The sequence below is a fragment of the Macaca thibetana genome, chromosome 4 (genome assembly GCF_024542745.1).
Source record: "Macaca thibetana thibetana isolate TM-01 chromosome 4, ASM2454274v1, whole genome shotgun sequence".
Classification (NCBI taxonomy): domain Eukaryota; kingdom Metazoa; phylum Chordata; class Mammalia; order Primates; family Cercopithecidae; genus Macaca; species Macaca thibetana.
Window position 1 is genome coordinate 103,786,152 of NC_065581.1, and position 22,602 is coordinate 103,808,753.

Genomic DNA, 22,602 nt, shown 5'->3' on the forward strand with positions numbered 1-22,602 from the left:
TTTCCCAGTGAGAATCACAAAACCGTAGAGTTAACATATCCAAGTGTGCCTCTTTTGATAGATTAGGAAACTGAAGTGCAAGTGACTGAGTGGTAAGTGTAAGGTCAGAGCTGTCAACAGCAGAGCCAAAACAAGGACCTAGGACTCCGGAATGTCGCTACTGCATGGGATGGATGCAATCTGGGAAGTCACAGTCTGTTCCACTTCTTTTCCTAGACCCTTGGCCTCTTCTTCCACCAGGCACAGAGGCTGCAGATCTCAGAGGGTGAGGTGTGTGAGGGGACGCTGACAGGTGACAAACACCAAGGAAGACCTAAGGGCTCCTGGTCTGAGTCCAAATCCACACACCTGTGGACAGGCACCAGGACCGCAGTTCCAGCACTACCTCCTGGACAGGTATGCCCCTGACCTCTGTGATAGGTTCACTATTTCCAGGGTTGCGGTAAAGAGGAAGAAGGGAACTTAAACTAAGTCTACCTTTAGATAAAAAGAAGACAAAAGGAAGAGGTGAATTTTGCTCTCAGTTGCTATTTCTTGGAAACTTCCTGCCCCAGATGGCAAACTCAAAACTGGAAGATAGGGTGAGACAGGAGGGGGATGGCAGATGGGGGAACCCTCCAAGGGAGTAAATGTGCCATTTGGGAAAGCATCAAGGACTTGTCCCCAGGTACCCCTAAAAAATGCACTTCCAACAGCCAGAAAGTGAGAGGAGAAACCCCATATAAATTTGCTCATAGAAACAATTTCAGTAGCATCAGGAAACTTCAGAAGCATTGAGGCCATGAGATCCATGAGATACTTGCCATATCAGGCAAGGCAGCCCTCTTCCAGTGTGGTCCTAGGGATTCAGTCCCTCATCATTACATTCTTTCCATGGAGCAAACTCCAGTGGCAATAAGGAACTTAAGGTTTAGAATGTACTTCATTGCTAAACAAGGGCCCAGCTATTCAAGACGGACCTGGGAAATCACCTATCTCAGAACTCATTACATTTTTCTCGAAAGCTGCTGTGTCCAATATGGTAGCCTCTAGACACATGACTATTTACGTTAATCAAAAGTAAGTAATTAAAATGAAAAAGTCAGTCTCTCAAGTTGCATTTGCTACATTTCAAGTGCTCAATGGCGTAGTGGCCACCAAGTGAATACCGCAGACAGAGAACATTTCCATCACTGCACAACGTTCCAAAGGACAGGCTGCTCGAAAGGTAACTGAGTGTGACCAACACACTTCTCCACCATCTACTGGGTCAAGTAAGTGCTAGTGGGCCTTCAGTAAGTGTTCTGAATTGAACTCAAATATGGTGCATAGGCTAAAATCAATGCTGGCTAAAATCAATCAACTGAGAAATCTATATCACTGCTCAACCAAGATGCTTGGCTGGCATCTAAGATTTTGAATATACCTGTGAACATTAAGTTCCTAACATCAGAAGGCTTACTAATTACATGAAGAATATATATGTGTAAATAAACATTCAAAAATATCTTCCTGGCCATGTGCAGTGGCTCACACCTATAATCTTAGCATTTTGGGAGGCCCAGGCAGGCAGATCACTTGAGCTCAGGAGTTCGAGACCAGCCTGGGAAACATGGCAAAACCTTGTCTCTACAAAAAATACAAAAAATTGAGCTGGTCAGGGGCATACCTGTCCAAGAGGTAGTGCTGGATAGTGCTACATGGGGGGCTGAGGTGGGACGATCGCTTGAGCCCAGGAGGTCAAGGCTGCAGAGAGCTGAGATCATACCACTACACTCCAGCCTGGATGACAAAGTGAGACCCTGTCTCAAAAAAAAAAAAAAAAAAGATCGTCCTACCGTGCTTGATTTCTAGCCATCTAGTTTCCCTCCTCAGGAGCAACCAAGATTTCTAGCTGCTCTCATATCCTTTTCAGATATTTTATGTATTGTGGTAGGAAGAATAATGGCCCCCAAAGATATTCACATCCTAATTCCCAAAATGTGTGAATATGGCACCTTACATGGCAAAAGAACTTTGCTGGTATGATTAAGGTTAAGGATCCTGAGATGCAGAGATTATCCTGGATTATCCAAGTGGGCCCAGTGTAATTTCAGGGTCCTTATAAGAGGAAGGCAGGAGGGTTAGAGGTCAAAGATTAACAGAAGCAGAGGTTGGAGTGATGAAGCCACAAGTCAAGGGAGATACAGCCTCTAGAAGCTGGAGAAGGCAAGGAAACAGATCCTCCCCTATAGCCTGCTTCCAGGAGGAATGCAGCCCTGCCCACACATCTGGACTTCTGACCAAAATCTTATTATTATAAGATAATAAATTTGTGTTGTCTTAAGTCACCACATTCATAATAATTTGTTACAGCAATAAGAAACTAATACATGCATATATAAGCAAATATGTATAGATATTTTCCTTCAAAACACAGTTACACAGTCCTTCTTAGCAGCAGCTATCATCTGAAGACTGCCTCACCACCACCTCTTCTCAGTCCTGCAAGATACTGAGAAATACAAGATGACAGAGTAAAATACCAAGAATTCAAACTCTAGGTAACAATGTCTGGATGATTATTTAAGCAGAAAACAATGAAGGCTGTAGAAGGAACTGTCCTAAGGATCAAAAGACCTGGGCCCTGCCTATGTGACCTTGAGCACATCATTTAATTTCTTAGGGCTTCTGTCCCTTCAAATGTGACATCACGGCAGGATGGGGGATAAAGGGATGAAGACAGTAAACTGGACAAGTGCAAGGCTTTCTTCTTTCCAGTCTGTGAGTATGCTATTCAACGGCATATGCGTGACCTGAATATAATTTGTGCTATATCTCCCCCCACCAAAAAGTAAGTGTGTTAAATAGTATGAAAATAGGAACTGTTTTTTGTGCTTAGGAGAAAATGCCAATAAACTGTAGGCACAAGGCACGTCAGTACCAACCCATTACGCTTAAGGGAAAAATTATAAATCATTCTTTTTGAGAATGCTCAGAACAGTAGTTTGCAAACTGGTGTCCAGGAGCCCAGGGCTCCTTGGCTGTGTGGAGCAGCTGTGAGGAAACAGAACATTTGCGAGGGAGGTCACTCCCTGCCGCCACTTCACCTGCAGAGCAGCTCCTCCTGTGCCTATTCTGTAAACCGGAGCTTGGCCTGACTGCGTTTCAGTTAAAAAACATTTAACTACTAGTTTAAGATAAGGATCGGCAAACTTTTTCTGTAAAGAGTTACATAGTGAATGTTTTAGGCTTTGCAGGCTTCACAGGGTCTAAGTTCTCTTCTTCTTCATTTTTTTTTTTTTTTTTAACAAATCTTTAAAAATGTAAAAACCAGCCAGGTGCGGTGGCTCACGCCTGTAATCCCAGCACTTTTGGAGGCCAAGGTGGGTGGATCACGAGGTCAAGAGATTGAGACCATCATGGCCAACATGGTGAAACCCCGTCTCTACTAAAAATACAAAAAATTAGCTGGGTGTGATGGTGGGTGCCTGTAGTCCCAGTTACTTGGGAGGCTGAGACAGAAGAATCGCTTGAACCCAGGAGGTAGAGGTTGCAGTGAGCCGAGATTGTGCCACTGCACTCTAGCCTGGCAACAGAACAAGACTCTGTCTCAAACAAAAAAAAAAGGGAAGTAAAAACCATTCGTGGCTCAGAGGACATGCAAAAACAGGCCTTAGATTGAATGTGGCCCACAGGCTGTAGTTTGCCAACCACTTTATCTAAGATATAATGAAAATACCAGGTAACTTAAAATTCAGACTGAAATTGTGCCCAGATAGGATGAATATGGAGTCCTACGACACACAATAAGCCTTCGTGACAATAGTCATGTGAAAACAATGCTTAAGACTGGATCTCCAGGAAAAACAGACTGTGAGATCCCCACATACTTAGGAAATTTCAGCTCCTCTTCACTTTTGAGCCTGACAATGGTGAGCACATTAAAGGCAGGAAATCTTAATTCCAAAAACATTTACTGAGTGCTGCACTGGGAGAAAGCAAAGGTAGGGTTGGTGTGTTCATAAAGAAGGCAGAAGGACGATGCTATTAATGGATTGACAGAGAGTGCTCATTACTGTGGATATTAACTCGGTGGCTTCTCCATTTCTACTGGGGCATGCAGGGCTAACAAGCTGAATTTAGACTCCGTCAGTAATACTCATTCATCCAGATTCTTTTTTTTTTCCCTTGAGATGGGATTGCCCTATGTTGCCCAGGCTGGTCTTGAACTCCTGGGCCCAAGTGATCCTCCCAACTCAAATTTTTAAGTAGCTGGGATCACAGGCATGAGCCACCACACCCAGCTCAGATATTAAGATAGTTTAAATCACAAGTAACCAGTAACCAGATCTTCTTCACATTCTCTAATGAGGTAAAATGGTTCAGAGAGTAAGATAATGGGTAAGTAAAGAGAGAAGGGGCCTAGAAGGTAGGCCACAGGAGAAATTCCAGACAATAAATATATATACTAGATTTTCAAAAGCTGTGTATTTTAATATCTATCAAAGGCCAAGCGCGGTGGCTCATGTCTGTAATCCCAGCTCTTTGGCAGGCCAAGGCAGGTGGATCATTTGAGGTCAGGAGTTCGAGATCAGTTTGGCCAACACGGTGAAACCCTGTCTCTACCAAAAACACAAAAATGAGTCAGGTGTGGTGACAGGCACCTGTAATCCCAGCTACTCAGGAGGCTGAGGCAGGAGAATTGCTTGTACCCAGGAGGCGGAGGATGCAGTGAGATGAGATCACACCACTGCACTCCAGCCTTGGTGACAGAGCAAGGCTCTGTCTCAAAAAAAAAAAAAAAAAAAAAATCTATCAAAATTATAAATGCATATATCTTTTGACTCAGCAATTCCATTTCCATGAACAGAAATGGTTATATATACAATGAGGTACTAAACATAAATACTGGGTTATCCACTGAAGCAAAAGACTGAAATTCAACAAATTATGGTATACCCATACAAATACTATGCAGCTATTAAACAAAGAATGAGAAAGCTTTTATATCCTGACATTAAACAAAGTTGAAGATACACTGTTAAAAAAAAAAAAAAAAAAAAGCAGGTTGCAGAACAGTATGTTATCCATTTGTGTTAGGAAAGACAGAAGAGAAAGAGAGAAAAAAAATTATTTTTCCTGTTTTGATAGAGTATCTTTGGACTACCCAAGAAACTGGTAATATTGGCTGCATCTGACAAGCAGAATCTCAGTGACTGAGATATAGCAGTCAAAAGAAGATTTCTTGAAATAACTTTTTCCATTTTTAGGGTTTTTGAACCTTATGAATGTATTTTTTCAAAGTTCAAGTATTTTACAAGAGTTGGCTCTGTTGTTTCACAGCTTTTCACTATCAGAAAACAACTGTAGCTCTTCTAACAGTTACCTGCTAATGAGAATCATGAAGGCTCAGCCAAAGCTTGGAAGAATTTAAATGTCCTCCTCCAATTTAACAAATCTCTACTAACCACACAACACGTAAGTAAGCTCTGTTGTGTTATTCTTTCCAACTTCCCAGGATAAAAAGGCAATGACCTCTCATATCCACACAGAAGCAGGGACACGACAAGAGAGCTGGCCTCACTGAGGCATCCAGTGCCACATACCAACTTCACAGTCCCAGAACCCCTCATTGACAGGAACGACACCCAAGCCCAAACAGCCCGTGTAGGAGAGGAGAATCAAAGCACAAGGCACATTTGCTCACTCAACCTCCTTGGAGAATACTTCAAGGACATCGTTTTTTGTTATTGTTTATCATGCCCTATTTTAGCCATTACCAGTTATCTGCCAAATGTAATAGGTAGATACATACAAGTCACCTCTCATCTCTGTTGGGTAAACAGTAATTTCCAGGCAGAGAGAGTCCCAATATTTTGAATACAGAAGAGCAGTGGTAAGCATGTGAACAGCCTGGATCAGTTATCAGGACAAACACAAACGTGGACTTCTGGAGGACAAAGACCTCTCTAATAATGGGGTTCCAACCACACGCAGCACTTACTTGATAATTCATTCTCTCCTTCCTAGAAATAAAATAAGCATTCTTGTGGGATATGGGAGAACCCTACAAAGAAGGAGTTACACAGTCACAATAACACAGAGCCCCTGCCCCTATCAGAACACACCAAAAGTTAGAAGTCCACGAAAAGACCCATAAGCCTGGAACCCAAATATCTGAGAAACAGCAACAGGCCATCCTCTTTCTTATATAGTTCCTTGGCTGTGAAAGAAGAAAAACCTTAAATACAGAAAAAGCAGCCATTAGTTCCCAAAAACATTCCTTTCCAAAATCGAAACGGAAAGATGAAATATGCCAGCAAGGGCCAAGGGCCAGAAGAAGCAAGCCCACCTCCAGGGGCTCTGTCCAAATGTCTCAGAGTGGTTCACACAATGCTAACGCTAGCCTGCTCTAACTCCATTCCCTGCCCACTGCAAAGTGACAAAGATAAGACAATGTATGCTGAAGTCCCAAATCAGCTTCCAGTACTAAGAATACAGCGGAAAGGTGGAGAGGAAAAAGCACAAGAGCGCTGGTTCCATTTCTGCAAGTTTCAGCATGCCCCTGTTTCTTGGTGAGTCGGCTTTCTCATCTGTAAAATGAGAATCAGCCTATCTATGATCTCACACAACCCTCTGGAAGTTCTCCATCCTATAATTCCATACAATCTCTCACTAACATAAAAAATATCAGCACCAGAATACCACCTTCTCAGTTATTCCTCTGGAGATGGGAATGTCAGGGTGGTTTAGACCATGTAAAAACCCAAACAAGCAGGTGGCAGCTGAGGCGGCTTTCAATCCCCAGAATCCCTGAAAGACCTTTTGACATCCAGAACAGGATGACCAGAGGATAAGCAACAGTCGCTTTCCCACAGAGTCCACGGCAGGACAGACACTAGTAGGCAGAGTACACCAGCCGGTTGTCTTCACCCAAATCCCCATCAATCCTCACCCACCCTCGCCCTGGCCACTGACTGTCTCAGATAGACTATTTATTTGCCCTCAATTTTATTACACCCACCTAGAAATCAGGAGACCTGGGAACCTGATGAAATATTAGCAGCCCAATGTAGATCACAGCTGTGCGCTGATCTAACCAAGTGTCTTTGGGGGAATCCTATAACCTCCCTGGGCCCGCCTCTTCATCTACTAAACCAAAGGGGTTTGACTAGATGAGAGAAGCTCTTATACAGTTGGAGCAGTCTGTGTCTACCCCTCCCATGGAGACAGAACCAAAGACACAGCCTGTAAACTTGGCCATGTAAGGCAGCACAAAGTCAGGTGAGCAGGCTCGCTCTGTAGAGTCCCCACTGACGAAGCTCAGTGGGCAGGTCTACAGGAGGTGCTCTAGAAATACAAAGGCTTCCAATCCAGGTTTCCAGGTGCACTTACCTTTCCCGCATCCACCAGTTCTGCAATGTCATCTAAATATGGACCACTGGCCATGAAAAATGCCCAGCGATAATGGACTCCTTTCCAGAAATGCTAAAAAGAAGAAACAGAACATGTCAAATATAGAAAAACATAAAATCTGACTAAATGCCCATTTAGGGAAAAGCATTTTCTGGATGACTACAACAAACTGATTTCTCACTGCATGCTGACAGAATGTGTGCACAGCACCTTGGCACAATGACTGACAGGGAATGGATGCTCCATAAATGTTTAATAAATAACCGAACAAAGACATATCCATGTCACTTAGGCTCCTTTTCTAAACTGTGACTGAAGAACAAGTAAGCACAGGAAAGCTTTCCTTAAAATGACCACAGTGGGTTTTCCACAGTGGGTTTCCTCCCCAGGAGGAATCAGGGGCTGAGACCTCTAGACTTTCCCTACTAAGGTTTGAATAAAGCCCAGAGGCACCAGAAAAGAGGTTTGCACCAAATTCAAAAATGTTTTGGGGACAATAAGTCACCAAAATATGATCTTAGACAAGAAGCCCAATCACAATTTTTTTTTCTGGTTCTGACAGGAATAAAGTGGCTTTAAAGGCAAAACAAAGTGCAAAGTTCCTTATATATCATGGCTGAATCTTCCCTATGGTTATGGCAAATACAAAGCCATCTAATCTATTATGGGGCAATACCTCTCCAAATGAAGATGCGTAAAAATCTTACACCGAGAGGGTTCATGACCACTCTATGGCCACTTACAATTGTTATTCTTTGTTTCTTTAATTGAGAGAGGGTCTTGCTATGTTGCCCAGGCTGGTTTTGAACTCCTGGTCTCAAGAATCCTCTCAACTCAGCCTCCCAAAGTGCTGGGATTACAGGCGTGAGCCACTGTGCCTGGCTGTAACTGTTATTCTTTATGTCGAAGGTAGGGTGGGCCATTATGGAAACAGCAAATGAGCTGAGGTTCTCCATGATACCTCAATGACCTGCCCAGCCAAACTTTCATCAGATGGGAGCAATCTGAGGTAGCAGAGGGTCAGCCAGTACCACAGTGCTGCCCTCTCCACAACTACCCACAACTGTGAGGTGAGCTCAGACTTCTTTGCCATTGAGCTTACACTCAGTATGATATAAGCTACTACTCTGGCGTGAGGCTGGAAAATTCAGTGGAAACCCCATACCCCAGCACTTACTAGTTGCATTATTTTTGTTTTGTTTTAGTTATGTTATTTTTATCAGGCTACCTATTTCAGCCCATTTCCTGGCCTGTAGAATGGTGGTAGCACCACCTAGCTTGCAGGATTGTTGGAAGGATGAAATGAGAATGTATACAAAATGCCTCACACATAAAAAGTATTCTATCAATACTTGCCCCGTGCTAAAAGTGAAGCTTATTGAGGAAAGACGGAGACAATACCAATTCAGTTTAAGAATGTAGAAAGAAAGAAAAAACTAAGCGGTTGCCTAGGCAAAGCTTCCCACTGGGTGTGCCAGGATGGCTTACTGGGTGAGTGATCCTATAGATTATCGTCCAACCCAGAAAACCTGTGAGAGTTAAAGGATTCATCATTAATAATTACCCTAGGACAACAGATGTAAAGAGAGTCAAGCATACTCTAGAATTGCTGTGATGAGATATTGACTCCCCTTAGCCCTCACGATAGCCAGGCAGAGCCAGGGCTGGTAGAAGTCTCTGGATAGGCTGGTCTTGGAGGAGCAGGGCTTGGTTTGTTCATCTCTATTATCCAAGGCAGCCTCAACGTGCTGTTCAAATACTATCATTTTCTATGTCTGTCATGGCATGAAAGATGTTGAGATGCACTGGTTTATGCAACTAACCTAAAAAGAAGAGGCCAGGCACAATGGCTCACACCTATAATCCCAACAGTTTGGGAGACCGAGGTGGGAGGATTGCTTGAGGCCAGGAGTTCAAGAGTAGCCTAGGCAACATAGCAAGACTCTGTCTCTACAAAACAAGAAAAAGAAAAAAGCTGTTTGAAGGATTATGTGGCTAAATGCCAGAAGCACTGAGAATGTCCCAAGCTTACTGTGGATCCAGTTAATGACAATCACAGAAGATCTGTTCAAATACTTTTCCCTAAGGTCTGGCTTCATAGACTACAATTAAAACATTCTGGTAATTGTTTAGGGTATTAAAGAAGGCACAAAAATGGTCACAACTGCCACATCTATAACTCTTCACAGCATGCGGCTCTGTAAAGAGAAACTTTTGGTCTGTAACAGCAGAATTTTTATATTCTGCTACAAGAGGTCTGTGTTCCCCCCGCCGCCCACCCAGGCCACTATAGGAGAGAAAGTAAATCAAAGCAGGCAGGAGAGTCAGAAGCATGACAATGAGGCTTTAACTGTGTGCACAATCAGAAAGACATTGAAAACTACTTGAAAGGTTTTCACATGAGATTACCACTATCATCTTTCAAGTAGGAGGAAAAGAGAATGAAGACAGCTATGCCTGTTTTACTCTCCGAGGACAACTCCGAAGGTTAACTTGTAAGGGGTCTCACTGGAGTACAAACTGAAATCTTACAGAAAACTTAAACTTACATTTTAAAGCACTGGAAAATCTGGGTTTTGTGAAAGAGAAAGAAGAGAGAAAGGACAGCTAAGAGCCCTTTCTCTACCACAAAGTACCCCGTGGACACTGTTTCGGGCTACTGTCTGAATCAAATGAAAATAGAAGGACACCACAGTGCAGGGCCTGGTTTGTTCATTTCTATTACCAATAATATTTCATAAGAATTGAGTCGTGGTCTCCTCCATCATAGCTCTTTGTTACTACCTCTAAGTATTTAGTTAGTACACAGAATTCAAGAGACCAAAGTCCTAAGTTTCATCCCCATAAAAGGTCCCAAATTAATATCTGGAATAAATAAAATGCTAAAGATAATTATCAAGCCAGTCATCTCACAAACATGAGTCAGCGTTGGTCAGACTGATACAGCTATTCACAGCCTTTTTACCACCGAGGAACTTTCTACTGCCTTGTCCCAGAGTCTCAAGTATTTTGTCTAATTTTAAAAAATAGAATCTTTTTTTTTTTTTTGAGACAAGGTTTTCCTCTGTTGCCCAGGCTGGAGTACAATGGCATGATCACGGCTCACACCCTCTGTCTCCCAGACTCAAACCATCCTCTGGCCTCAGCCTCCTGAGCAGCTGGAACTACAGGTATGCACCAACAGACCTGGCTAATTTTTTTATGGTTTTGTAGAGATAAACTCTCACTATGTTGCCCAGGCTGGTTTCAAACTCCTCAGGCTTAAGCAATCCTCCCATCGCCACCTCCCAAAATGATGGGATTACAGGTATAAGCCACCATGCCCAGCCTATCTTTATTTTTTCTATCATATATTCCCTTTTAACATCAATTCATATTTTAAACCAATGATCTATAATTACCACCAGTTTATCCCATGAAATTATAAAAGCCTCTGTCCCCACTGTGATGACAACAGGCTATGAGGTAAAGTGGAGAGCAGATGCTCAAGCTCTATTAGTCTTGTAACTGAGGCTCATCTGCCCTAGTCTCCAATGCCCACCACTCACCGAAGTGTGCAATTTGGGTGAGATGTATTCAGTTTTGAGCTTCATACAGCCCTGGTAAAAGTGGCCCTGTTTCAGAGTCAGGCTGACTAACCAAGTCCCAGAAACTCCCATCATGTCATTAATAGCTGGAGTTTCAAATTTACACAGAATATGCAGTGTTAGAACAAGTTGATACAATCCCAGCAAAGGCAAGAGTGGAGGCTTACTGAAGTAAAAGTACAACTTCTTTTACTCATAGACCTCTAAATGTCTGAAAGCCCCAGTCTGGGAATCACTGGTCTATCCCAATACAATGAAAATAGCAACTGTAAGTTTTCATCTTTATATACAAGAGACTGTAAGTGTTAAGACATGAAACAGAGAGAGGGTCATCAGGCAGAGACAAGAAGGAAGCACAGACAGTACATCAGATGTAATCAAGAGAGGCAATAAGTAATAATAAAGGCTAACATTTAATAAGGGCACTGTGCCATGTCTCCATATGGACTACTTCATTTGATCCTTACAACCATGCGGTAAGGTAGGTCTATTATCAGCCTCATTTTACAGGGGAAGACATTGGGGTTTAGAGACCTTCAGTAACTTGCACAGGGTTACACAGCTACTAAGTAGAGGTCAGATTTTGAAGCCAGTCGGTGTGACTCCAGAGTCCATGCTTGCAGCCACTGTGCTATGCGGCCTCCAAGAGAAGAGAAACTGGCTAGGTGGCAAACCAATTTCTGCAGCAGGAGGCTGCTTGCAGTCACCAACCAAGACCCTTCTTCCTACCTTTAATGCCTTGGAACCTATAGTGAATCCTGACTGCAACATGCCATCTGCTATGCCCAGTCGGTCCATGTTCAGGAGGAAAGGAGTCACCAAAGTCACATAGGTGGCTCCTGACCATTTCTTGAGAAAATCTGGAGCCCATGTTTCAGTGGATCCGCCAACATTATCAAGGATAAAATCAAACCTGGAGAGGAAGAACCAAATCAAAACATTGTTGTCAGGCTTTACACTGGACTCTGAGCCTCCTTCCCTTCCAGCACCAGTTGGCTTGGGGTTTATTTCAGTGGCGAATCTTGCACTGTGCTGCACCTCTCGCCATCCTGCAGAGGGGTGGCTGCTTTGATGGAGACGGAAGGACATACCCACTCGCTGGCTCTATGACTTTTCTGCAAGGTAAGTTGAATGCGACTAATTTTTGTCATAAAATCATCTCATTTTCTAGTACTTTAGAATGGCTTCAGCAAGTAGTTCTGAACAGAGAGTGATTCTGGTTCACTACAATGCACAGAATAGCCCCTCACAGCTAAAAAATTTTCCAGCCCAAAATGTCAATACTTGAGAAACTAAGGTTGCCAAGATTGAGAAAGTCTGACTTAATTAAGCTTTGTAATAAACTGCCAAGTTTTCCATTCGCTATGTTCTTTAGTGCACATGGATACTTGAAAGTAAAGTATGAGATTTTCACCTACAAGAATGATTTGCTTTTATTCTCTCTACAGTCAGAAATGCTCATGGAAGCATCCTCTTCACCTTCTGGAATTTTCTATCATTTGGCTTCAGGTACAGCATCAGGACAATGCAAAAGGAGAAATGAACAGCCTGTTCTAACATGCCAAAAAAATTCAGTGATAATGGAATCCACAGGAACTAACAGATATTCAACTTCTTACATCTAACCTAAAACTTCTGTAATCACTATATTCTACTGAAAGGGGGTAAAAACTTAATAAGCTTTTAAATACTTTTGAAAACAAAGATCTATATAGAGAATACATGCATATAAATTGAGCACATCAGTTGATGAATTCCTCTTTGGTAAACCTTTTCTCCCTTCCAAATTCATCTGGATGATGTCAAACATTAAAGTTCCTGAAACCAGCTTTGGCCAACTTTGTGGATCTTGAGTATTTTATAGAACCAAACTAAAGAAGGGCAAGGCCGGGCACAGTGGCTCATGCCTGTAATCCCAGGACTTTGGGAGGCCGAGGCGGGTGGATCACCTGAGGTCGGGAGTTTGAGACCAGCCTGACCAACATGGAAAAACCCTGTCTCTACTAAAACTACAAAATTAGCCAGGCGTAGGATTACATGCCTATAATCCCAACTACTTGGGAGGCCGAGGCAGGAGAATCGCTTGAACCTGGGAGGCAGAGGTTGTGGTGAGCCGAGGTCATGCCATTGCACTCCAGCCTGGGCAAAAAGAGTGAAACTCTGTCTCAAAAGAAGAAGAAGGAAAAAAAAAATGGCAAATATAATCTAAGGATATGAAATGCAGGAGCATGATGACCTTAATAGATGACCGTTCTTTTCACTAAAAAAGCATCTACTTCATTTCCAAGTTTTGAATGAACAAATCTTAGGATACTTAAAGAAAACTTAAGGGCAGCCTGGTATTATAGAACAGGCATTGTCTGAGAAAGAAATCTGGAGACCAGGTTGTGAATCCAGCTCTCCCAACAAATCACTGGTGGCATGACCTCGAGTATGCAAAAACTCGTAACTCCTCTGCCCTTCACTTTCTCAACTACAGCATCATAGGGTTGGACTGAAGGATTTCAAAGCCCCTTCTTGCTATAAAACTCTAAGATTCAAATACCTAAAAAGCTGCTACTTGGAAGGAGGAACATATTTATCCTCGGTAGACTGAGAGGTCAAACTCCAGGCAGAAATTACAAAGATCAATTTTAACTAAAGCTATCAAAGAAAAGAAGTAGTAATGGCTTGCATTTATAAGGCAGGAAGGTCCCCCTACTAGAAAAGTACAAGCGAAAGGAGCAAGACCACTTGCCAGGAAGACATGCCAAGGAGGGAAGCGTAGCACCAGTTTGGGAGCCTAGACTGAATGTCCTCTAGCCTTCTGTCTCTCAAGTTCTCCTATTCTCTGGTGACAAATTCCAGACATGTATAAAACTTAAGGTAGGCCAGGTGTGGTGGCTCATGCCTGTAATCCCAGCACTCTGGAAGACCAAGGCAGGCAGATCACTTGAGGCCAGGAGTTCAAGACCAGCCTGGCCAACATGGTGAAACTCCATCTCCACAAAAAAAAAAAAAAAAAAAAATAGAAAAATTGGGCAGGTGTGGTAGTGAGTGCCTGTAATCCCAGCTACTCAGGAGGCTGAGGCACAAGAATCACTTGAACCCAGGAGGTGGAGGTTGCAGTGAACCAAGATCGCGCCATTGCACTCCAGCCTGGGCAGTGGAGTGAGACTTCATCTCAAAAACAAAAACGAAAAAACAAACAAAACAAAACCCCTTAAGGAAGACAGAGGGGAATGGGTAGGACTTGGCCGCAGTATCATGTTGCTATTCCTAGAAGCATCAGAAGATACAAGATCAGGCTGGGTGCAGTGGCTCACGCCTGTAATCCTAGCAGTTTGGGAGGCCGAGACGGGTAGATCACGGGGTCAGGAGTTCGAGACCAGCCTGGCCAACATGGTGAAACCCTGTCTCTACTAAAATTAGCCGGGCATGGTGGTGCGCGCCTGTAATCCCAGCTACTCAGGAGGCTGAAGCAGGAGAATCGCTTGAAACCGGAAGGCAGAGGTTGCAGTGAGCCGAGATTGTGCCACTGCACTCCAGCCTGGGCGACAGAGTGGGTGCCCAAAGAGGCTCAGGCCCTAACACACAGACGAGAGGGTAGCTGACAAAATCTCTGAAAGGGACAATGTTAGTCCTTAAACATGCCAGGCATGTTCCTGACATGGGAGCTTTATGTTTGCTCTTCTTTCCAGCTGGGACAATTGTTCTCCTAGATTCCCTCGATAATTAAATAAATATTATTGAGCACCTACTACATGCTACTACATTCTTCCAGATGGAGGGATACAGCAGGGAGCAACATCAAACACACACAAATCCCATTCATTTGGCTTGCTCACTAAAGCCTCCACTCAAATGTTGCTTCCTCAATGAGGCATTCTTTAACCTCCCTATCTATAACAGCCTCCTCCCTAGTCTATTCCCTTTCATTTTTTTGTGTCAGAGCACCTAGCACTAAAACCGCCCAAACAAGAATGTAAGCTCCATGAAAGTGGGCATTTGTCTGGTTCACCACTGTAGCTGGTGTTTGGAACCCTGCCTGGCAACAGTAGAAGCTCCCTAAACAGTTGAAGGAACGATCAGTTGGCTGGCTGCTGCCGGGTGCACTGCCAAACTACGTTGGAAGTTGGTGGCACTGGCTAAGAAAGGCTGGGCGGAGTCAGATAAGGACTCCCTTTTTTTTCTTTTTTCTTTCTATTTAAAAATACACTTCTACTCAATGTGGGCAAGAGTAGTTGACTTCTGAAAATTAATCAAAAAAGGGAAAACCTTTTAAACAGAAGCAGTAAAATAGCTTTCCAAATACTCCTCATTTGTGCTGTCAGCTTCAGCTTGGTCTTGGCTGGATAAAGGTCAGATGAATAAGCTAGAGTCACAGTCAGAATCAACACGACCCAAGAGAATTCCTGAATGCATTCCTGTTTGGTACCTCAGGCCAAACCACAGCCTGGCATTCAGACACACTGGGAATATCCACAGTGCTCCCATTACCAAAGTTTAGACTTACACTGTTTCTCTTAAGCCTTTGTTAAGCCAAAACACGGAAAGTATGTTTTGGGCTAATCATGTACTTCATGAACTACTCTATATTCTTCCTGTGGTGACAGATGCCACAAAAGGAACACATTTCCAATTTTTGTCTTCAGGCCTCTTACAAACCAGCATGTTAACTTCAAAATTAGCTAAGACTATGTAAGCAAAATAACTTCCTCAGTACCTATCCACATGCTGTTACCGTGTTGTATTAACATCTGGAATTAAAACAGAAGCCAACCTAAGTAACTTCTAATGACATGGAATGCTTTCACAGATGCTTCTCTAAGATTCCAACGTGCTTGTAAAGCCACCAAACCATCTCAGACCTGCATAATCAACTGTCCTTGTTCCCACTCCCAGTGTGAACATTGTTCTAATACATACGGTTTTAAGGATTTCAACTGTTCTTCCACACTTCCAGATTTGTAATCAATTACATCATCTGCCCCAAGCTTCCTTACAAGTCCACTGGCATCTTGAGAGCAAACTGCTGTCACATGAGCATCCCATGCTTTCATTACCTGCCCCCCACAAAAAAGAAGAAAAGAATAAAAAAGGGAGAGATTAGAAAAATCGACTGCATTGAAAAAAAACAAATCACTGGCACCATGTATACATATATCGGACTAATCTCTAGAGAACTTTAAGTACATCATCTTAACCAGAACTATAGGAAGCCATCTGTCAGAGACTAGTAAAAATGATTAAACTTTTGTTCAGTAAAAAAATCCCAAGAAAGAGATCTCATTTTCCCTACACGAGACAGCCAGCCACCTTATTGTCATGAAGTTATAACTAATCCACTTAGAGAGGGACTCAGTGCCTCACCAGTAACAGAAAAGACAGGAGTTGAAAGCCTCAAATTTGCCAGGCATGGTGGCTCATGCCTGTAATCCCAGTACTTTGGAAGGCCGAGGCAGGTGGATCACCTCGGGTTAGGAGTTCGAGACTAGCCTGGCCAACATGGTGAAACTACGTCTCTACTAAAAAATACAAAAAACTAGCTGGATATGGTAGTGGGCGGGCACCTACAATCCCAGCTGCTTAGGAGGCTGAGGCAGGAAAATCGCTTGAACCCCAGAGGCGGAGGTTGCAGTGAGCTGAGATAGCGCTATCGCACTCCAGCCTGGGGGACAAGAGCAAGACTTCACCTCAATGAAACATGACTATTTAAAATGTATCCAGAACATTAAAATGCCACATATCTTCATTTGCATCTCTAATAAGTGTTAACACAATATTGAATCAGAAAGTGTGTCAAAGTAATGAGCTATTAAGTAATAGGTAATATATGAAAAGGTTCTCTTAAAAAGAAGGGGAAGAAACTATAATCATTTTTTCTTAAAAACTTAGATCAGGTCCTCTCCCTTGGAGTAAGAAAACCTAAATAAATGTTACTCAGGTTTTAAAATGCAGATGCCTTATATTTTAAAATAATAAAGAATAACTAGATTTAAATTAAAAGGAGAGCTAAATTCTAATGTTGTTCAGAATTAAGTATCCAGAAAGCATCCTGCTCCAAAATTGCTAAAATTCTTTTCTATAATGTTAATTTCATAGACTTAAAAGGGGGCTATTTTCAGCTACTTTGAGAATAGCCACTTGAAGTTTATGAAGAAATATTTGTGCAGATAATTTTAGATCATAAGAAATCACTTGTTTTCTCAATCCTGTCCTAAGTATCAATTTCCTGAGCTTCCTTAATATAAGATGCAAAGACTCACTAGAATACAAGGGATCTGTGTTTGTCTTCACTATTGAATCCTCACTTCATGGCACACAAAGGTGCTCAGTAAATTTCTGTTAAATACAAAATATAAATAAAGGGTTTTTAACTTATTCATAATCTTACTCAATTTCTCACTTTTAAAAAAGCAACATTGACCAAAGACTTATATATCCTGAAAAACTGTGGGGAATTGAAATATTTAGGAGTGATATGATATACAATTTATTGTTTATGGGCTGCAAACAGAGACACTTGAGTGTAATGATACGTTGCTTTTCACAGAAAGTCCCAAATCAAATTCAAAGATGTGAAGAATATAACCCAAGATGAATAGCTCATTCATTGTGACCATCCTTTCTCTAATACCTACATGAAAAAAAAAAACTATTGAGGAAAAAGAAAAGTATGTTCTAAGCACCTACATTTAATACATGTTTTTCTTTAAACAGTATTAAATCCTCAGGAAGAATCTGTCACATGTTGAAACAGGTTTTTTACCTCAAATTTCTAGTTTTTCCCCTCAAATTTTTAGTTTTTCCCCTCAAATTTTTAGTTTTTCCTTTCCCATTTAGAACCATTTATTATCTTTGAACATTATGAAAATGTTTTAAAAACAGTTTTACTTAATAAAAATTTTTCATGTAATATAAAACACAACTATAGAAAACACCTATAGGCCGGGTGTGGTGGCTCATGCCTGTAATCTCAGCACTTTGGGAGGCTGAGGTGGGTGGATCACTTGAGCTCAGGAGTCTGAGACCCGCCTAGGCAACATAGTGAGACCCCGTCTCTACTAAAAATACAAAAAATTAGCTGGGCCTGGTGGCACATGCCTGTGGTCCCAGCTACTCAGGAGGCTGAAGTGGGAGGATCACTTGAGCTGGCCGGGGAGGAGGTTGCAGTAAGCCAAGGTTGTATCACTGTACTCCAGCCTGGGTGGCAGAGTAAGATTCTGTCTCAAAAAAAAAAAAGAAAGAAAGAAAGAAAGAAAGAAAACAGCTATAGGGTGAACATCACCCAGATAAAGCAGCAGCACGCTGGAAGCCATTCCAAAAATTCTCCTATGTGCCCCAAACCACAGAAGCCCCTCCTACCCTTTCCCAAAATCATTATCTTGATTTTTATAGTAATCACCTCCTTGCATTTCAAAAAGTTTTATCACCCAACAATGCATTCTCTAGACACTATAGTCTTGCGCATTCTTAAAATGTGGTATCTTTTAAATCTCTTTTTTTATAATTTTTTTTGGGTTTTTGTGGTTTTTTATTTGAGACATAGTTTCATTCTGTTGCGCAGGCTGGAGTGCAGTGGCGTGATCTCAGCTCACTGCAACCTCCACCTCCCAAGTTCAAGTGATTCTCCTGCCCTCAGCCTCCCAAGTAGCTGGCACTACAGGCATGTCACACCACGCCTGGCTAATTTTTGCATTTTTAGTAGAGATGGGATTTCACCAGGTTGGTCAGGCTGGTCTTGAACTCCTGACCTCACGTGATCCACCTGCCTTGGCCTCCCAAAGTGCTGGGATTACAGGTGTAAGCCACTGTGCCCAGCCTTAAGTCTCTTTTAAATCATAAGCTCCTGTTCTATCCCTTTGCTTTCTTATAATTTATCTGTGGAAGAATCTAGGCCATTTGAGCTGTAGAGTTTCCCACAGTCTGGAATTTCTGACTGCACACCCACGGGACAGTTCCACACGTTGTTTTGTCCTCTGTATTTTCTGCAACTTGGCAGATGGATCTGGAGACTAGATCTGATTCCATTTCAATCCCTTTAGCAAAACTATGGACAGTGTCTGGCAAAACTAGAGGAGGCACATCATGTCTGCTTGAGGCTCTCTTTATTATCTTAGCAACTGTCAATGCTTAATACCTATATCTGCTTATTGGTGGTTGCGAAATAGTAATCTTCTAATTCTAATTCTTTTTATTTAAGTAGTTGGAATATTTTCTTTCTTTTTTTTTTTTTTTGGCGGGGGGGATGGAGTTTTGCTCTGTCCCAGGCTAGAGTACAGTGGCGTGATCTCTGCTCACTGCAATCTCTGCCTCCCAGGTTCAAGCAATTATCCTGCCTCAGCCTCCCAAGTAGCTGGGATTACAGGTGCCCACCACCACGGCCGGCTAATTCTTGTGTAGAGACAGGATTTCGCCATGTGGGCCAGGCTGGTCTCGAACTCTTGACCTCAGGTGATCTGCCCGCCTTGGCATCCCAAAGTGCTGAGATTACAGGCATGAGCCACTGCGTCCAGCCTGAATACTTTCACAGAATAACACTGCCCCTCATATCACTGCCCCTCACATATTATTTGGCCTGCTCAATTATACAGTTCATGTAGGAAAGACAAGACAAATGCTTAACTGTTTTTATCAGTTTATAAGATAAATTGGTTCCCTATCAAATACCAAGTGAGCTCTTTTGAAAAAAGTATCATGAACTCATGGATTCAAATATATTTAAAAGGTTTCAACCCATTGTAATGGTCATTATTATTACTGATGGTCAAATTGTTACATCTTTGGGCATTTCTTCAAGTTAGCACTTGAGTCTTTTGACATGACCTGACTAATCTTTGATAGCTTCCTTGCTATTTAATGTATTCCAGGTTAATTCTTATATATTTGTGCCCTAGATCTGAAATCAGCTACTTCTCTAAGAAGCCCTGCCTTGTTTTAGTGAGAAATGATATTTCAAGTGATGGCTTTACATACACACATACACAAAATATCTCTTGAGTTCATATTGATACTTCCAATTCTAATTTGAGACTAATAAATCCCAGCACTTTGGGAGGCTGAGGCAGGAAGGTTGCTTGAGGCCAGGAATTCAAGACCAGCCCAGGCAACACAGCAAGACCCCATTGCTGCAAAAACATGAAAAAATTAGCTGGGTATGGTGGCATGTGCCTGTAGTTCCACCTACTCAAGAGTCTGAGGTGAGGATCACTGAGCCCAGGAGGTTGAGGTTGCGGTGAGCTGTGATGATGTCACTGCATCCCAGCCTGGATGACAGAGCAAGACACTGCCTCAAAAACAATAACAACTATTGCACTATATTTACCTTGTCAGAGCATATGGCTGCTCCTATACTCTCTCCTTCTAAGCCCTCATTTAGTTTTGTTCTACAGGTAACTGCATTGAACATTTACCACTAGTCCTTAAAATGTCTTCATAGTCATTCCTAGTCAGAAGCTCATTATCTAGTAGATTGGTCAGAAAAGGATCAGAAGAACAATATTCCCCAAGTTCTTGATGTTGATAACAGTCTGTATGTGTCCATGATACCTGAAGGCCTGTTTTGTTGTATAAAAGATTCTTGGCGCACTCTTCCTTGAGTATCTTAAATATGTTACTCCATTTTTTTCTGCCAAAAGTGTTACTGACAAAAAGTCTCATGATAGTCTAATTTTATTTCTCTTATAAGTCACGTCATCTTTTTTTCTTATATGGACACATAAGTAGCATATGTGCTATTTTGTCTAGATTTCCAAAGGATCTTATTTCTTTTTTCTTTAAAGGCCAGTAATTTCACTATAATTTTTCTTCATATTTTTATTAGTAATTTTCCTTAGTGTTGCTCAATCTGGGTCCATGTTCTTAGAAAAGTGATGTGGCTATTCAATACGTATTTTCAAATCATTTAATTTCAGGACGCTAGGAAAGTTTCTTTGTTTCTTTAATTATTATTTTAGTATGGGTTCAGTTCCCTTGCTTTGGTTTTCCCCTTCGAGGACTCCTACTATCCATATATCAATTTTCTTTGCCTGTCATCAATATTTGGTACTTTCTCTTGAATCTGTTTTTATCTTTTTTTTTTTTTTTGAGATAGGTCTCTCTCTGTCCAGGCTGAAGTGCAGTGGCATGATCACAGCTCACTGCAGCCTCGACCTCCTGGGCTCAAGTGATCCTCACACCTCAGCCTCTCCATAGCTGGGATTACAGGTATGAGCCACCATGCCCAGCTAGTTTTTGTATTTTTATTAGAGACGAGGTTTTGCCATGTTGCCCAGGCTGGTCCTGAATCGCTGAGCTCAAGCAATCTGCCCTCCTTGGCCTCCCAAAGTGCTGAGATTACAGGGTGAGCCACTGTGCCCAGCCTATCTTTTTGTTTCTTTTGTAATTTAAATTTTTTTCTGCATTTTGTTTCTATTAAGGAAGCATTATGTGTTGTGTTTACTTGCTATTGAGTTCCTCTTAGTTTAGTCTTCTATTACTAAATGATTTTTTCATTCAGTTTTACTTTTTTCCTGAGTTTTTCCAATTCTGATTTATTTTGTTTTTTCACATTTTATATTATATTTTTTAATATCTTTTAACTTGCTTTGAAAAAGTAGGTGACATTTCAGGCTGTTTTGTAGGCATGTATTCTGATGTGCTTTCATTATAGGGTATGTTATTCTATACCTTATTTTCCCTTTCCTTATAATAGCTTTGTATGGGATTTAACCTTGATGCTTTTCTGTTACTTTTTAATTTTATTAAAATTTTTTGTTGTGAAATATAACACACATAAAAGCATATGGAATATACATATATAGCTTTATACATTATTACAAAGCAAATATTATTATAACCATTATTCAAAATTAAGAACTAGAATACCACCTGTGCCCGAAGCCTCCCAATTAAAACTTCAACTCCCTTAAAAAAGTAACTACTAACTACAATAACCCTTTTTGCTTTTTTTCTTTTTTTTAGAAGTTTTACTAAGTAGACACCCCCCTTAAACACTATTGCTTAGTTTCACCTGTTCTTGAATGTCATTAAACGGAACCATATAGGATGTACTCTTGCATCTGATTTCTTTTACTCAACATTCAGTTGTGATATTCATCCACTTCACTGTGTGCGATTATAGTTTTTTCATGACTGTATAATATGCCAGTGTAAGAATATACCACAATTTACTTACTCATTTTACTGTTGATGGACATTTGGGTTTTTCTAGTTGGGGAATTTTAATAGGAATAGCCCTGCTCTGAAATTCTGGACATATCTTTTGGTAAACATGCTTGTGTATCTATCTATAGGTTATAATCCTAAAATAGGAATTCTTGTGTGGTCCTTTTTTTGTTTTTAAGAAATTTTACAATTTATATTCACATTTAATAGATGCCAAATGGTTAAGTGGCTGTATCAATTTATGCTCTAACCGTGTATGATATTTCTCTTTGCTTTTTGCCTCTCTCCCTCTTTTTCCTTTCTTCTATTTACTTATGCATTCAACTCATATTTACTGAGCCTCTGGATTGGATCCTGGTTATCAAATGATGAATTAAAAGAAGTTAAAGTGTGCATCCCAGGAATCCTCGTCTCCTTCACCCAGTTCAGTCAACAAACAGACAGGAAGCCCCCAGCACCATCTGGGTTCTCAAAAAGTCTAAGTTGGGTC

At 41.5% G+C, this 22,602-nt stretch overlaps 2 protein-coding genes across 2 annotated transcripts in view; one reads left to right on the forward strand and one right to left on the reverse strand.

Moving 5' to 3' along the window:
* The window catches only part of QRSL1 (glutaminyl-tRNA amidotransferase subunit QRSL1), a 362,228-nt gene that overhangs the window by 275,051 nt on the left and 64,575 nt on the right, over nt 1–22,602 (forward strand). The window lies entirely within an intron of this gene.
* The window catches only part of RTN4IP1 (reticulon 4 interacting protein 1), a 54,323-nt gene that overhangs the window by 3,442 nt on the left and 28,279 nt on the right, over nt 1–22,602 (reverse strand). Inside the window, exons 6-8 of the mRNA XM_050786751.1 lie at nt 15,873–16,009; nt 11,694–11,877; nt 7,357–7,449 (exon numbers count right to left, since the gene is read on the reverse strand). Coding sequence (XP_050642708.1) covers nt 7,357–7,449; nt 11,694–11,877; nt 15,873–16,009 — 414 coding nt within the window. The remainder of the gene's footprint in view (nt 1–7,356; nt 7,450–11,693; nt 11,878–15,872; nt 16,010–22,602) is intronic.